Below are 16,965 nucleotides of genomic sequence, written 5' to 3' on the forward strand. Positions count from 1 at the left end.
TTAGCAGCTGTAGCTCTTAACCACAACACAACTAGGGTTTCCATTTAGGCTTAAGGGAGAGGTAATTTGTCTAAATTCACTAATAAGTGATAGAACTAGGGCTAAAAATCTGTTTTGGCTGATTTCTAGAGCCAGTATTCTAATTTCTATGTTATGCTGTTGTTAGGTTCTTGAATCTGTTTCTGAATTATCTTCAGCAAAATTTTACTTACATATGATATCAATGACATTGTTGCATTATTTCCAAGTTCCTTTGGAATTTCTGTGTTATAAAGTATTTTAAAAAATAAAGGCATTGGAATGTAATAGTCATTATATCTATAATGTCATATTATAGTTATACCAATATGCCATTTATCTGTAATGCAAACTTCCATCTCCTAACTCCAGAACATTTCTCTAATCTTTAAGAAGAGGCAGAAAAGTCAAAATGGGAGATGATGCCAAAAAGAACCCCCACTGAAGTTACATATTCGTTGTGTTCTTTCAGAGAGTCTTGTCATTGTTAGGTGCTACTGAGTGGGTTCCAACTCATAGCAAACCTATGCACAACAAAACAAAATGCTGCCCGGTCCTGCACTATCCTCACAATCATTGCTATGTTTGAGCCCACTGTTGCAGCTGCTGTGTCAACCCATCTCATTGACAGTCTTTCTCTTTTTCGCTGATCCTCTACTTTACCAAGCATGATGTCCTTCTCCAGGGACTGGCCCCCCCTAATAATATGTCCAAAGTGAGTGAGTCAAAGTCTCTTCATCCTTGCCTCTAAGGAGCATTCTGGCTGCACTTCCAAGATACAAGATGTGTTCGTTCTTCTGGCTGTCTATAGTATATATAATATTCTTCACCAACACCACATTTCAAAAGGATCAGTTCTTTGGTCTTTCTCATTTGTTGTCCAGCTGTGAGGATTTTTGTTTTCTTTATGATGAGGTGTAATCCATACTGAAGGCTGCAGTCTTAGATTTTCATCAGTAAATGTGTCAAGTCCTCTTCACTTTCAGCAAGCAAGGTTGTGTCATCTGCCTATCACAGGTTGTTAATGAATCTTGCATCAATCCTAATGCCACCTTCTTCATACAGTCCAGCTTCTTGGGTTATTTGCCCAGCACACAGATGGAATAAGCATGGTGAAAAGATACAACCCTGACATACACTTTTCCTGATTTTAAAAACCACACAGTATCCCCTCGTTCTGTTCGAACAACTGCCTCTGGGTCTATGTATTCACTCTGCATGGCACAATTAAGCGTTCTGGAATTCCCATTCATTGAAATGTTATCCATAATTGTTATGATGCACACAGCTGAATGTCTTCGTGTAGTAAATAAACCACAGATAAACATCTTTCTGGTATCCTGTGCTTTTAGCCAAGATCCATCTGACATCATCAATGATATCCCTCGTTCCACATCCTCTTTGAATCTAGTTTAAATTTCAGAGAATCTTATGTACCATAAGTAATTTTGGTTTAAGTGTTATGGATTGAATTGTACCCGCCAAAAATGTACGTCAGCTTAGCTAGGCCATGATTCCCAGTAACATGTGATTGTCGACCATTTTGTGATATGATGTAATTATCCTATGTTTTGCAAATCCTACCTGAGGCAGGATTAGAAGCAGTTATGTTAACGAGACAAGACACAATCTACAGGATAAGGCTGTATCTTGAGTCAGTATCTTCTGAGACATAAGAGAAGCGAGCAGAGAAGAAGAAGACCTCATACCACCAAGAAAGCAGAGATGGAAGCAGAATGGGTCCTATGGACTTGGAGTCCCTGTGCTGAGAAAATCCTAGACCCAGGAGAAGATTGATAACAAGAACCTTCCCCCAGAGTCAACAGAGAGAGAAAGGCTTCCTCTGGAGTTGGTGCCCTGAATTCAGACTCCTACACTATGAGAGAATAAATTTCTGTTTGTTAAAGCCATTCACATAAGGTATTTCTGTTACAGCGGCAATAGATAACTAAGACAGTAAGGATATAAAAAGCTTGAGTATATAATATGTCAATTCATAGCAATCCTAGTTTTGAAGTAGAAAACTAGGAGCTGAGAAGAAATAGAGAATACAGGAGACACAGAGAAATAAATAACAACCTGAAAGTGGGGGAAAGACTGAATAACTAAAAAAGGTATCACTACATGTTCCAACATTTAATGTGAATAACAATAAAATTCACTCATCAGGAAAAAAATGAAATTATGACGGGGACATGTCAAAAGAAAATGGAAGCCAACTTGAAAGGGCCTCCTCTGGCCAAATCAGAGGCAATCTGAACATCAACATAAATAATAAAAACCTATTCAATAAATTAGGAAATCATGAGGCCATACAATGAATGAATTGAAAGTTTGTTGAGAAATGGGATATTCCTAGAGATTCATAGTGCCTCTGTCACAAGGAATACCTTTACAATGAAGGAGCCTAGAAAATACTATTTTAATAAGTGATCAAAGTGAACATAATCAGTAATTAGAGAAAATTATGTACCACTTAATACGCTGCAACAAGAAGAAACAGCATCACTTCTGTGACACTTCTGCCAAAATCCAATAACTCGAATCTAATCCTGGGAAACCATCAGACAAATGTAATTGGAGGGGCATTGTATGAAATAGCTGGGTTGTAATCTTCAAACATGTCAAGGTCATTTATTTCTTTTAAAATAGTGTAGAAATGAATTCTATGCCTTACTAATGCCTTAAGTAAGTAGGCTATTAACTTTAGAGAACTATGCTTGGGTAATACATTTCAAGAGATATACTGATATACTGAAGTGGAGTGCAAAAGGGAATTCTGATGATATCATTCAGATTGAAGGAGAATAAAGAGACATAACTAAATGTAACACATAAGTCTGAACTGGATCCTTCTGCTATAAAGGACCCTACTGATATAATTCGCAGAGCTTGGAAGATGTTAGTTAGAAGATTAGAAGGTAGTAATATATCCATGTTAACTTCCTTATCGATGAATGTATTATGTATGGTTATATAGAAAATACACAATACAGTACTCAGACGTGATAGAACACTGTGTCAGCAATTTCCTTTCTAATGGCTCAAGAAAAATAAAAGTTCTTTGTACTATACTTGCAACTTACCTGTAACTTAGAGCTTCCTTTCAAATAAAAATATTGTTTTTTAAAAAAAAGAAAATGCTTATAGCTCTAATACATGTCTTAGCAGAATTTCAGAAAGCTTAAAAATATACAGTGAAAATTTTCAAGTAAAGTAGTAAAACATTTTTTAGGGCAGCAGAACCAACACAGTGAAGAATCTGCAGTCAGCTTCCTCAAGCTCTCGGGGCTCTGAACATCTTCAATTTCTGAACCTGTTGGAACCACAGATTCCCAGCTTTTTTTCAAAAAGGATGGCACGGTACTGGCAGCCAGGGAGTCAAGGATAACCATTTGTAAGTACAAGATATTTCTGTTATAACCAAAGAAAACATAGTATTTAACATACAACTTGCAAATACTAAAATTCTTTTTTAAAATCATCTTATTGATATGTTGATAAATAACAATTTGAAATGATATGCAAACCATACAAAAAATTATCCTTGTTATTTTTATAAACTGGATCCAAACATCCTTTGCTGATGCTGAAGCTGAAAAATTTAGCAGAGTTAAATTGAATTCCTGTTTAATTTTAAATCTTTAAAATGTAGAAATATAAATATAACAAAACAATAGGCTATTGACAGTACCTGTCAAACGATCTGAACTGCACAGGTTGTTCAACAGATAGATCACCAAGAGCTCCAAGGCAGGCTGGTGGCAGAAGGGAAGGATCCACCGTGACTCCATCTGCTGGTATGTTAACCAAGCTTCGGAGAATGTCCTTCACATTGACATTTTTTGAAACTGGAATTGATGGTGCAGCCTTGTTATCCACCTCATTTTCCCTTTCATTTTTGGTTTCCTGAGATTTATTGACTTCTAAAGAGAGAGTGCACAGCACCTCGCTGACTGCATCGGGCCCTGCACTGACACTTGGAGGTGCTGTCTGAGGAGCTGCGTCCACACTGCTTCCTACTCCACCTACTCCAGCAGCTGTTTCCTCCCCAATGCCCGAGTCTCTCCTTCGTGCAGATGTTATGCTTTCTGATTCGTCCACTGATGCCTGTGTTATAGGGCTGAGTGTTGCTGGTGTATTTTCTACATCTTACCCAGAAACAGAAGAAAAGAAAAAATCAAAATATTTAGAAGCAACTTTAAAAGGTATATTCAGTCTTAGTGGTTTCTTTATTCCATCTATTATTTCAAGTTATGGAGTATATGGAATGTTCTAAAAAGCAAAAACAATCTATAAAATGTACTGAGTAACTATGCCTATAATTAGACAGTAAAATTAAAGAATAAGTACAATTGATAATATATAAAGACTCAAATATACTCCATAAACACAATCAACCACTTCTCCGCTGTATCAATCAGTAATCTTTTTTAAAAATAGATTAAAAAAATCCAAAAGTGTTTCAATTTGAGATACTTCTAGGCAAGTAATAAGGGTCAATTTGTATATAAATGAGCTGATACTCACTGCCAAGTTCTCTACTTCTCTCAATGGGAGCAAGTTATTAATGTTTTTCCAGACCACCCCTCTTCTATATCATTGGTCTTAACTCCTCATCATCTCACTTATCACAATAACTTAGTCTATCCTTTTATGTTACATTAAGTCAATTGCAGATCTGAAACATTTTGATGGGGTGCTCACTGACTACAACAGGAAATATCCATTTTTTCCTAACCCAACATACAAGGACAAGATGTTGACAGGAAGGAACAATACTCATAGGAATGGGATAAAAATTACAGGCTGAGAAAAAGACAAGACCTGTTCCTACTTTCTTTCCCAAACAAGAAGGTCTACCATACTCTGAATGACATTTTAATAGGAATCACATTTTTATGATAAATTTATGTTACATATGGGGATAAAATTAATTATCGACAAACATTGATTAGTATTATTGATAATAAAGCACCATCGAAAACCTCCAAACTAATCATATCAATGGGTGGCAACACAAGGTTGCTAGTCACTGGCCTACAGAAAAAGTCCAAAATCCTTAGGATAATGTACAAGGCTCTTCAATAACATGAGTCTACTAGAACAGAAACTTCATCAGGTTAGGGAATTTGTCTTTTTTGCCACTGCATCTCTAGCACGTACAACAATGCCTGGAAGATTGCAGGTAATCGATAAATATGTATCAAATGACTATACTCCAACGTTATCTCCTGTTACTTTTGCCATGACACATTACACACCAGCAACACCAAATTACTCGCTATTTGCTGAACACAATACGATGTCTCAAGCCTCTTTCTCTTCCTACGCTGTTATTTCTCTGCATAATAATCCCATGACCTATACCTGAGATACAGATTCCTCAAATCCAGTTCAACAAGGAGCATCCCCTTTTCTCTCTGTGTTGCTTCATTTTCTCCTAACAGGCTTTCTTCACCGTACCACTCCAATGATAACGCTCTTACAAAAAGTCACCAAAAACCTCCACCTTAAGAAATCCAGCGGTCAAACCTCAGTCCTTACAGTCTTTGACCTAACACCCTGAGTTGATTATTACCTCCAACTCGATACTGTTTTCTTAACTTAGCTTCCAGAACCCACACTCGATTTTTCTCCTACTACCTCACTGGTAAAAACTTCTAGTATTCCTTTACTTCCCTAGTGATCTCATTTACTCTCAACAACAACAAAAAAAAAAAAGTTCCAAAATTCAGACTTTTATATACAACTACGTACTCTGCATTTTCTTTTGTATGTCTAAAAGACATCATAAATGCAACATGTCTAAAACTGAATTTCTTCTTTTTTCCCAAAAATCTGTTTCCTTTTAGTCTTCTACACTGGTAATGGTAAAAAACCTTGTAATCATTCTTTACTATGATCTCTTTTACATAACCCACACCTAATGTTTCAAAATCCTGTTGTCTTCATCTTCAAAATATATCCAGAATCTGATTCTCACAATCTCATAAGGCTATCACCCTAGATTACTACAATTTCTACTAACTGGTAATGGCAAATGGTTACTTTAATGTCTCTATTGAACCATGCCTCCTGGTATTCACCCCCTTGAAAAGGGCTGGGCTTGACTAAGTTAAGCAATAGAATATAGAAGATGTAGCACAATGCCTGTGATGGTTAAGGCTGTGTGTCAACTTGGCTGGGCCATGATTCTCAGGGGTTTGGCAGTCGTATGATGTTGTCATCACTTTCATGATGAGATTTAATATAATGTGATGACCTCCATGATGGGATCTGCTGTGAGTCGCCATTTAGTTGAAAGGGAATTTCCTTGGGTGTGTGGCCTACATCAAATGTAAGTGGACATTCTAGCAGGGCTCACAGGCTTTTGCTAGCTCTGGATCCTGCAGCTGACTCCTGTTTGTCTGACCTCCAGTTCTCGGGACTTGAGCTAGCAGCTTACCTGAGGTCTTGCCTGCCAATCTTGGGATTCGTTGATCTTTGCAACCTGTGAACAAGAGCTCTGCTCTCTGACCTGCCGATCTTGGGTTCGGCAGCCCCAACTGATAGAAGACACCTCTATCCTGGCCCACAGACTTGGGACGTTCCAGCCTCTACAACCACGTGAGCCACTTCCTCGATATAAATCTCTCTATACATATATTTATATCCTTTACTAGTTTTGCTTCTCTAGAGAGCATAAACTAAGACAATGCCAATTCTGGGGCCAAGCTTTAAGAAAGTCTGGCAGCTTTTGTACTCGTGGAATCCCAGAACTGCTCTATAAAAAAATATGGCTACCTTGCTGGACAGGACATGAAGAGATACCATATGGATGCAAGGATATGGAGAAGCCATGTGGAGATAAAGAGGTTCTCAGAATTAAAGAAGTAAAACCTAGAAATCCAACTGACAGCAAATATCAAGGCCCCAGACATATAATTCCAAATAAGCCATTTCCGTCAGTCAGCCCCAGCTACTGAAGCCATCCTAGCAGACATAACAGCTAAATGAGTAAAGAAGTCACCTTGGACTTCTTACCGTAGCAAACATCATCTGGAGCAGAGATGAATCATCCTCACTGTACCCTGTTCAAATGTAACTTACAGAATCACAAGAAGGATTGTGGTTTTATGCTGCTAAGCTTCCAGGTAGCTTGTCACACAGCAAGAGATAACAATGTATGATTTTCCTTGCCCTCTCATGCCTACTGTCAACACAGAATCCAGAGTGCTACTTTTAAAATATATGTTAGAGGACATGTCTACCCTCAAGACCCTCCAATGGTTCCCCATTTCCCTTAGTGTAAAATCCACACCCATTTCCCTGAGAATAAAATCTACACCCCACTTCCCCCAATCATTCCTAATATTTTTATGCTGTTTTTTTCTTAGCACTTAATCACCTTCTAAAATACTAAACAATTTATTTAGTATATTTATTGCTATTTTCTATATTCTCTCATTAGAATGTAAGCTCCATGAGGACAGAGATATATTTCTGTTTTATCTATAAATATACCCAAGTACCTAGTAAGCAATGAATAAATATTTATTAAATGAATAAGTCTCCTCCTTTGGGTGACAGTTACTTCTATAACTAAAATAGCTATTTCAATAACCGCAATAGCTACTTTTATAACAATACTTTTAAAAGTGGCAGCTACATCTAAAGCTCCAATTATTACAGTTACTTAACAAGTCTGTCTTTCCTAGAGAATAAAACCCAAACCAAACTCACTGCTGTCAAGTCGATTTCGACTCATAGCATCCACATAAGACAGAGTGGAAGTGCCCCACAGGGCTTCCAAGGCTATAATCTTTACAGAAGCAGGCTGCCACATCTTTGTTCCACAGAGCAGCTGCTGGGTTCAAACCACTGACCTTTTGGTTAGCAGCCAAGCACTTAACCACTGTGCCACCAGCCCTCTCCTAAGAGAATGAGTTATTTATTCTTCACAGCAAATGCTTCAGTAAACAAATTTTAATTCCCTTTTCGTAAAAAATTTTAACTTTTTTTTATTATTTGTCTTTTAAGCAGATGGCTCAATTTAAACAAAAGAAATTCTTTTTCAATTGCAATTAATTGCATGAGATTTTTAAAAAATTAAAATGGTTATTTATAAAAATAAATGTGTGATCTCATTTCATACACAAATAGATTTAAATCCCAGAATCAATATTTTTTACTATCAGGTATAGCTAATGTTTTACCTGAAACTTGGATGCCAGGAAATAAAAGATGGAAACTTACCAGGGAGTGATACATTCCCACTTTCACTGCCAGTTTCCTTAAACGACTGGCTGCGCCTTTCGTTTTGGGGTTCCAGGATGTCTCTGTACTTGGACACCATAAGAACGGAAGTAAAGTACACAACTGCCAAGGCTAAGAATTGAGCCTGTTTGCTATCCTCCTGGGAAAAAGTAAAAGTGGTTGATTATACCACTACTACACAATACATTTTCATTTTATTTCACATGATGATATTTAAATACAACATATGTTCACAAATCTTTTCATATACACAGAAAATAGTAATAAAGTCCACTTGAGCAAATACTAACAACGACTCTTAGAAAAACACCTTTAAGTGAGAAGTTTTATACTCACATAACACGGAAAGAGAGCCTGGCTCATTTAAAATAAATAAATAACTGAATCTGAAGAGATACGTCCTCATGCATTTTATAAAATTAAACAATAATTATCATTATATGTGAATAACTGATTATTTTTACTTCTAATCATATAAATTACAGTATGTAAAAATTACAATAACCGTTTTGCTAAAAGACCAACATCCAAGAGAAAAAAAGTCAGATATACAACAGGATAACAAAGGACTTCTCAAGAGTATTTTAAATAGTACAGGCAACCAAGTGTCCAGGATTACAAATACCGTGTCTGCCAGAAAGACCAGGTGGATGCAAACTGCCGACCTTTTGGTTAGCAGCCGTAGCACTTAATCACTAGACCACCAAACTAAACGTATCTCAATTAGTACACAAGTTTAGGATGAGGAAAACAAAGAAACATTGCTGCAAAGCAGATAAATAAACAAAAACTAATGGTACAAATGAAACTAAAAGTTAATAATTAACCAGTGTCAAAAGATTTCGACACAATCAGTTTTAGGAAAAAGTATGGTATGTGCATCTACCTGAACATATCACTTGATGCAATTATTGGACAAAGTTGTAATCTGACAAAAATCCATGTTTTTTTTGTTTTGTTTTGTTTTATGTTTATGTGCAAGAACATCTTAGTCTTGATGGACAAGATAAACGTACATTTTCCCTTTTCTCTAGACATGCCTGTGCTCCTCTGGCACAACTCTGATGCCTGTTATAATATCTAGTGATGATATCAATATTAAAATTTTAGGCAAATAACATATTTGGTTTTACCGTCTTAATCTGTTCTCAATTATTTATGTCTATCTAAATCCTCTCTTTTAGCCCACTGATATGCTCTATGTTTACTAACTACAGTATGAAGTCTATAGTGTGGGCTTGATTTCTTACCCCACAGAACAAATATCCCACAGATACCAAAAAAAACAAATCCATTGCCGTGGAGTCAATTTCAACTCATAGTGACCCTACAGGACAGAGCAGAGCTGCCCCATAAGGTTCCAAGGAGCGCCTGGTGGGTTCGAAATACCGACCTTTTGGTTAGCAGCTATAGATCTGAACTACTATGCCACCAGGGTTTCCACCCCACAGATACTTATGTCTAAATCCTACCTCCTGAAATAGATGGCAGCTGTCATTTTTTGAAAACTTACTGGGAACCAGGCCCTGTGCTAGGTACCATATTTTTGCACAAATAATGTATCCATGTAAATATCACCCACACATATAACACACACTGCGCCTACGAAAATAATGTATGAGGGGGTTGTGGGGTTGGCAAAAAACTATAACGCACGTGTTATTTGCATAAAAATACAGTACTTCATATACATCCCTTAACTCATTTGAACAACATGAGGCTTAGAGAGTTAAGTAACTTACCTCTTATGCATATATAAGAGAAAAAGCAAATTTGAACTCCAGTTTAAAATCTTATTTCTCAGCCTCAGGGAAATACTTTTCCACAGGGTAATATGTTTTGTTTTTGATTAAAGTTTGCTTATGCTAGAAGAAGCAAAATTCTGGGGTACAGTTCTGAGAATATTATCTTTGTTTTCTCTTTTCTAAAATGCCTATGATTATATAATTTTAGTATTTATAAAAACTTAAAACTATTTATTATTTTGGAGAGTAACATGGTAGACAAATGAGATATTTTGATTCTGTTTCCAAATACTGTGCTATAATGTCAGGCTAGAAAAGTCCACAGGAGCCAGATTACATAGAGCCAGTGTGAGAAGTTTGGGTCTTATTATAAGTGTTATGGGAAGCCATCAGAGAGTTTTTAAGGCAAAAGAGTAACATCATCTACTCTAAATTTTTGAAGATCATTTTAGGAACTACGAAGGTATGGGATGGTAGACTCCGCACTGCCCAAGAAAATGGGGAGAAAAAAACAGCATCATTTGGCCCCAAAATGGGCCCAAGTCAGCAAGGTCAGAGAGTTTTCAAACAGAAGGTGGGTGGATTCTTCATTAAAGGAATAGTAATGGCTTTCAAAAAGCAGGAAACTGAAATCTAGGGAGACAGCAGAGCCCAGTGGTTAAAATTAAAATGTCAAGAATCGGATTCACCAGGCCCTTAACCCACTTCCATCTCTTTTAATTGTGTTATCTTGAGTAAATTATTTAACCTAATATTGCTATGCTCTCACTGGATTATTGTAAGATTATTAAATGAGATAGTAGATACAGAGTATCCAGTACTGTGCTTAATATGCAGTAAGTATTCAAAAATTATCAGTTAGTGATAATACTCCTAATCCTCTAAGTATATAAAAACTTAGTCAAGAATTCGAGAGGAACTAAACGTTAGAGAAAAGCGGAAGAAAAATGAAAAACTGAGGTTATCAAGTTTAAAAGAAATTTATGTCTAATATATATTTAGACTATACAGTACTGTGGTTAATATCTAGTAAGTGGTCCAACAAATATTAACTAATAATACTGTAAATCCTGGTGAGTGAAATTACCAATGATTTTTATTCTCATCTCTATTCTCTCCTGTGTGACTTAAAATTGCTTCACAAAACAGCCACATACTTTATCAAAATCAGCTAAAACAAAACTTCCATTTAAAAAAATAAGTAACACCACACTAAGAGCAACAATTCATCATGCACATTTATATCACATTAATACACCTTTGAGGAAAAAATATCTTATATTCAGCACAGTAACATGCCATTCAGAAGTGGAATATTTTATTACATTCAGAGCATGGACTCTAGAGTTAGATGGCTAGGTTTGAACTGGCTGTTATCATTTACTAGTTTCGTTAGCATTTACTAGTTCTCAAGCCCTCTGTGCCTCAGATTCCTCATCTATAAAACGGGAATTACAAAGTACACAACTCAAGAAGCTGTTGGACTTAACAAGTACACATAAGCCTTTGTGGTGCTTAGAATATAATAATGTGTTATCTTTTTACTACCATTGCTCTGATATACTAACTCCACTTAGATAGCTAATCCTTTCCAACAGTCTAACATTGTAAGATCATTGTCAAGAGAATTAGTTTCCAGTCTTCCTATCTCTACTAGACTACTTCACATCACAAAGTATTGTGACTCTAAATATTTTGGAATTAGAAATATGTATCAGCTAACAGATTATGCGAAAGAAATACAGTAACTTACTATGTCTCTGAAGACGACTGCCCTAAGCCGATTAATATCCATGTCTTGTAGGAGTCTGTCAAGATCTCTTACTGGAGATATACCACCAGTTACAATATCCACTGGACTCTAAGAGAAAATATATATACATACATATGTATATATACACAAACACATGCACACATTAAACAGTCATTTAAAAAAAAATAAACACAGTATTCTAAGAACCAGAAAAGCAAGGCTACAACATTCCTTTTCCAGCCCCCCGCCCCCCACTTCTTTCTTTCATTTTTTATTTAGGGGGCAGGGGTCGATGGAGACAGGGCATGGGGGAGGTATAGAGGAGAACCATGCAAGAAAAAACATGCTGCATGCTACCCCATCAAGTACATGAAATACAAATTGACATATCTGAAGGAAAAGGAATTATAGAAACAAGAAAAGTAAACATTTAGAAAAGCAGACAAGATTAAGTATAATCAAATCTTTACTGTATATTTAAACACAAATATTTGAATGTTATAGCCACAGCTTAAAACAACTAGGCTGGGAACTCTGTCAGACTTATTTAACTTTAGGTTGAAGTGAACAAATAAATTTAAGACCTCAATCATTAGAGTTTGCTTTTTTAAAATCAGCTAGTCTGTATTCTTACCTTTGCTGCAGATTTCCCCATAGAAATCAGGCTATGTGTTGTCTTCCGGCCTTTTGCTGTATCTCCCCTACTTCTCAGTTGTGCATGCTGCTGACACTCTAAGCAATTCCTTACTGCCACTGCGCACACTGTAATTTATTTTAAGGAAAAGATTGGGCAAGAAGAGAAAACTATATTTAAGAATATGGAATGGATAAAAATCACCTACACGATACAATTTACGTAAGATTTTATTCGAAACAGATTACTTTCAGCAAATTGCTAAAATGTGTCCTGGATTTTATTATCTAGAATTGTCTGACTCTGTTGGCTACCTTAAGACACAGTGCTAAAAGGGCAAAAGTTGAGGAGTCTTAATAATAGACTACTGTTTCTTAGGTCTCACCCAGGCTAGCTGAAAAGATCTTTTATTATGAAAAAGACGGAGAAGAAAAGAACTAAAAGGAAGGTGGAAGAAAATGGAAAGCACATCAGATTGATACAAACTGGTTTAAGGTGATAATCTTCTATTACTTTCGTTAAGATAGGATAGTTAAACTGGCAACTCTCCTGTTTTTCTTGTGCTGTATCTTTGGAGTGTGATACTAGAGATTGGCAGATAATATGGCATTCATAAGATCTAGCTACTATTGGTTTGTGTTAAAAATATTTAAAAGGCAGGAGAAAGAAAAAGGAATTTGATCAATAAACTGTCTAAAATGATCTCTCTAAAGTTCCACCAGTCAAATAAATGCCTGATTATTTAGAAATCCGTTTAAAAAGTAATTTTTTAATTAATTTTGAAATTTAAATGGCTAATTGGTCATCCACACTTGACTAGAAATTGTTTCTTATCAAGTAATCATTTAAATTCTCAGCCAAGTCAGTAGGACTCAAGAAGTCTGAACTGAACAGGGTTGAAAGAGAAAATTAGGAGCAAAACAGAAAACTTATATAAAGTGGGGATTTTATTTATCACCAGACTATTACATGGCTAACAGAGAGAAGAACTGAGAAAGAAAGTGCTCAAAAAGGTGCCAAAAGAGGGCAACAAGGGTTGGAAGAAAGGAAGGAAGGGACAGGAGGAAGGAGGGAAAGGACATAGAACACAAACTGTCAAGTTTGGAATCCTACCCACAAAATAACTTTTTATACTATCGCTGTCAAAGTTTACATAGAATCAAATTAAGATCTGTATTAGAAAGTAAAAACCACATCAGATTTGGATACTATTATTTTGCCATTCCCCTCACCTTACCCATCCACGCCCTCAAGAATGGATGACAGTGAGGAGACCAGGGACAGGAACACTGGGATTTTTTACCTAGCTTACCATCCTCTAGCAGCCTGGTTTGCCATCAGCTGCTTACCTCAAGGCTGGCAGTTCAAGCCCACCCAACAGCTCCATGGAAAAAAGGCCTGGCAAACAGCTTCCACAAAGATTACAGTCAAGAAAACCATACAAAGCAGTTCTACTGTATAACACACGGTGTCACCTTGAGTCAGAATCAACTCGATGGCAACAGGTTTGGAACCATAATATATTAAGTGATTATGGACAATTTACCTGCTTGGTCTCATTTCCATATCTAAAAATAAGTGGTGCTGGAGTAGACTGAATTAGCACTTTCTTCTCTTCTACAGCTACAAAATGAGGAAGATAGAGTATTTCCCTAGCTTCTAAATGTAACGACCCTTGAGTATAGTGAAGCATTTCTACTGTAGTTCTTTGCTTTTAGAAACGTACTCTTTTGTAGGAAGGGAGAAAGGTTTAATATAGTATAAACCTACTCCTCACGTTATCTCGTTATCTGACATTTTGCATTTGCAACAATAATAAAAAATCTCCCCACCTGGAGCAAGGGAAAATGAAGAAAACCAAAGACCCAGGGAAAGATTAGTACAAAAGACTAAGGGACCACAGGTACTACAGCCTCCACCAGACTGAGTCCAGAACAACAAGATGGTGCCCAGCTACCATCACTGACTGATCTGACAGGGATCACAATACAGGGTGCCGGACAGAGCTGGAGAAAAATGTACAACAAAATTCTAACTCACAAAAAAAATTAATAAAAAGACCAGGTTTACTAGTCTGACAGAGAGTACAAAAAATCCAAGTTTATGGTGCCTGGACACCCTTTTAGCTCAGTAATGAAGTCACTCCTGAGCTTTACCCTTCAGCCAAAGATTAGACAGGCCCATAAAACAAAATGAGACTAAAGGGGCACACCAGCCCAGAGGCAAGGACTAAAAGGCAGGAGGGGACAGGTAAAGCTGGCAACAGGGAACCCAAGGTCGAAAAGGGGAAAGTATTGACATATCTTGGAGTTGGTAACCAATATCACAAAACATTATGTGTACTAACTTTTTAACGAGAAACTAGTTCATTCTGTATACCTTCGTCTAAGTACAACATCAAAAAAAAAAAAGTAAAAAAAATTCAACTATTTTGCGTATTAACAACCCTGCCAACCCAGACACCCTAGCCATGCAGCTGTCCAAGGCACAGGGAGGGAGGAACTATGCTGCCCTGAGGTATTTAACCCATGGTTGGAGCCCATGGGCAATCAGTGCTCTGGCTCTTGCCTCGCATCCTCCCCCCCCAGGCACACCCTCCCCCCACCCAGCCCCATACTTTTGTCTGCGGAGCTGTCCCCTGGTGAAGACACCACCCAGACCACACTGCCAGCGTACCACACAGAGTACACTACACAACCTGAGCTGGGACAACGGACAGCTGAGGACACCAGGCCAGCAACCCACAGCATGAATTCTGATTCAGGTGAGCAGAGCAAGGGTGAGCCCAGGACCTCCAAAGGTACATAGGGACAGTGGCCACTGAGCTAGGAGGGCTGGAGCTGGGGAGGACGGGAGACAGGGGCAGGAAATTGAGAGTATTTCACATAACCCTGACTTTCACGTAATGACCTGGTCTTTGGAAACTGACCATGTTGATAAGTGAGGAGTGAGTGTACACAAAAGCAAGGAAGACTAAATATTTTAATTATATTACTAATAAGAAGTCTAAACAGTGGTACTACTTCAGAAAGAAAAGCATTAGTTAGACAAAACTATTCAAAGTCCAGCCTCAGGAATTATAGCTTTTGAATATTGGATAAGCTTCCTAATTTCTCTCAGCTCCAATTCCTTCACAAATAAAAGGAACAAAATAGCTGATTCATTGTGAAGATTAGCAATAAAGATAAATGGCAGTAGTGAATAAGTGATAGCTTTTGTTATAATCACCAATTTTGATTCTCTTAATTAAAATTTTAAAAAACAACTTTAAACAGTTATACCAAATTCTTTAAAGAATCCTAAGTCTAAAAGTACTCTGAACAGTATTTTGAATAAAATTAGAAACTGCACCGTAAAGGTCTAAGTATAGGTATACCTCAGTTTATATAACAGGCCCTAAACTATAATGTGGAAAAAGATTTTATTAAGTAGATTTTCCACTTCTGCTGTTTTCATAGGTGCCTTATTTCTCATCTGTTTTCATATAGCCATGGAACCTAATCCTTTAGCTTCCAATTTCTTGGTCCCCTCCTTCTCTCCATTTAGTAAGCAAAATCAATTAACAAAGTCTCAGGATTTACAACTAGAACCAGAAAATCTTCTGCAAAGAGAAAAAAAATTTTTTTTGCTTCCTGCAGGGAAATCCAGGTAAAGATAAGAAGTCATTTCACGTTATCTTTACTTTCATCTAAGAAAGAACTGCTTCCAGGAGAAAAACAGAAAGGTAATAGTTTTATTAACTGCTTTAACAAATTAACACAGCTTATTTGAATAAAGGCTGTATTTGAATGATGCTAGTTTAGAATCTTGCTACTCAAATGTGTTTGTAAGCATTTCTGGGACTTGTTCGAAAGATACAAAGTTAAGCTCTACCCAAGACCTACAGAATCAAATCTACATTTTAAAAAGATCTTCAGGTGAGTCACATGTATCTTAAAGTTTGAGAAATAAAGGGAAAGAAGGGGGATGCTGACCAGATCACTTTTGTAGATTGTTCAAAACACATGTCCTCTATCAAACTTGACAGCTACTACTGCAGCACAGTCAGACACAGTCCTTCACTCTTTGGAGGTTAGTAAGTAGCCATAGGCAAATTTCCCAGCAAACTTTTTTTCCACACCAGGAGCAAAGATAATTGTCAACTATGTGTGGATTATAGAAAAAAAATTTTTTTTCTCTTTTTTTTTTTTTTTAACTGTGCTTTAAGTCAAGGTTTACAATTCAAGTCAGTTTCTCATACAAAAACTTATACATACATTGTTATGTGACCCTAGTTGCTCTCCCTACAATGTGACAGCACACTCCTTCTCTCTACCCTGTACTTCCCGTGTCCATTCAAGCAGCTTCTGTCTCCCTCTGCCTTCTCATCTCACCTCCAGACAGGAGCTGCCCACATTGTCTCATGTGTCTTCTTGATCCAAGAAGCTCACTCCTCACCAGTATCATTTTATGTCTTATAGTCTTTGCCTGAAGAGTTCACTTCAGGAATGGTTTTAGTTTTGGGCTAACAGAGAATCCAGAGGCCATGTCCTCTGGGGTCCCTCCAGTCTCAAACA

At 37.0% G+C, this 16,965-nt stretch overlaps 1 protein-coding gene across 5 annotated transcripts in view; it reads right to left on the reverse strand.

Moving 5' to 3' along the window:
- Positions 1 to 16,965, reverse strand: part of LRBA (LPS responsive beige-like anchor protein) — a 766,566-nt gene that overhangs the window by 585,698 nt on the left and 163,903 nt on the right. For 3 of the 5 annotated variants that reach the window (XM_064267557.1, XM_064267556.1, XM_064267559.1), the window contains exons 26-30: positions 12,410 to 12,537; positions 11,776 to 11,883; positions 8,257 to 8,416; positions 6,467 to 6,511; positions 3,713 to 4,169 (exon numbers count right to left, since the gene is read on the reverse strand). In XM_064267557.1, the coding sequence (XP_064123627.1) occupies positions 3,713 to 4,169; positions 6,467 to 6,511; positions 8,257 to 8,416; positions 11,776 to 11,883; positions 12,410 to 12,537 (898 nt within the window). The remainder of the gene's footprint in view (positions 1 to 3,712; positions 4,170 to 6,466; positions 6,512 to 8,256; positions 8,417 to 11,775; positions 11,884 to 12,409; positions 12,538 to 16,965) is intronic. The other 2 variants (XM_010597205.3, XM_064267558.1) reach the window with 1 other exon arrangement.

The sequence above is a fragment of the Loxodonta africana genome, chromosome 13, assembly GCF_030014295.1.
Source record: "Loxodonta africana isolate mLoxAfr1 chromosome 13, mLoxAfr1.hap2, whole genome shotgun sequence".
Classification (NCBI taxonomy): Eukaryota; Metazoa; Chordata; class Mammalia; order Proboscidea; family Elephantidae; genus Loxodonta; species Loxodonta africana.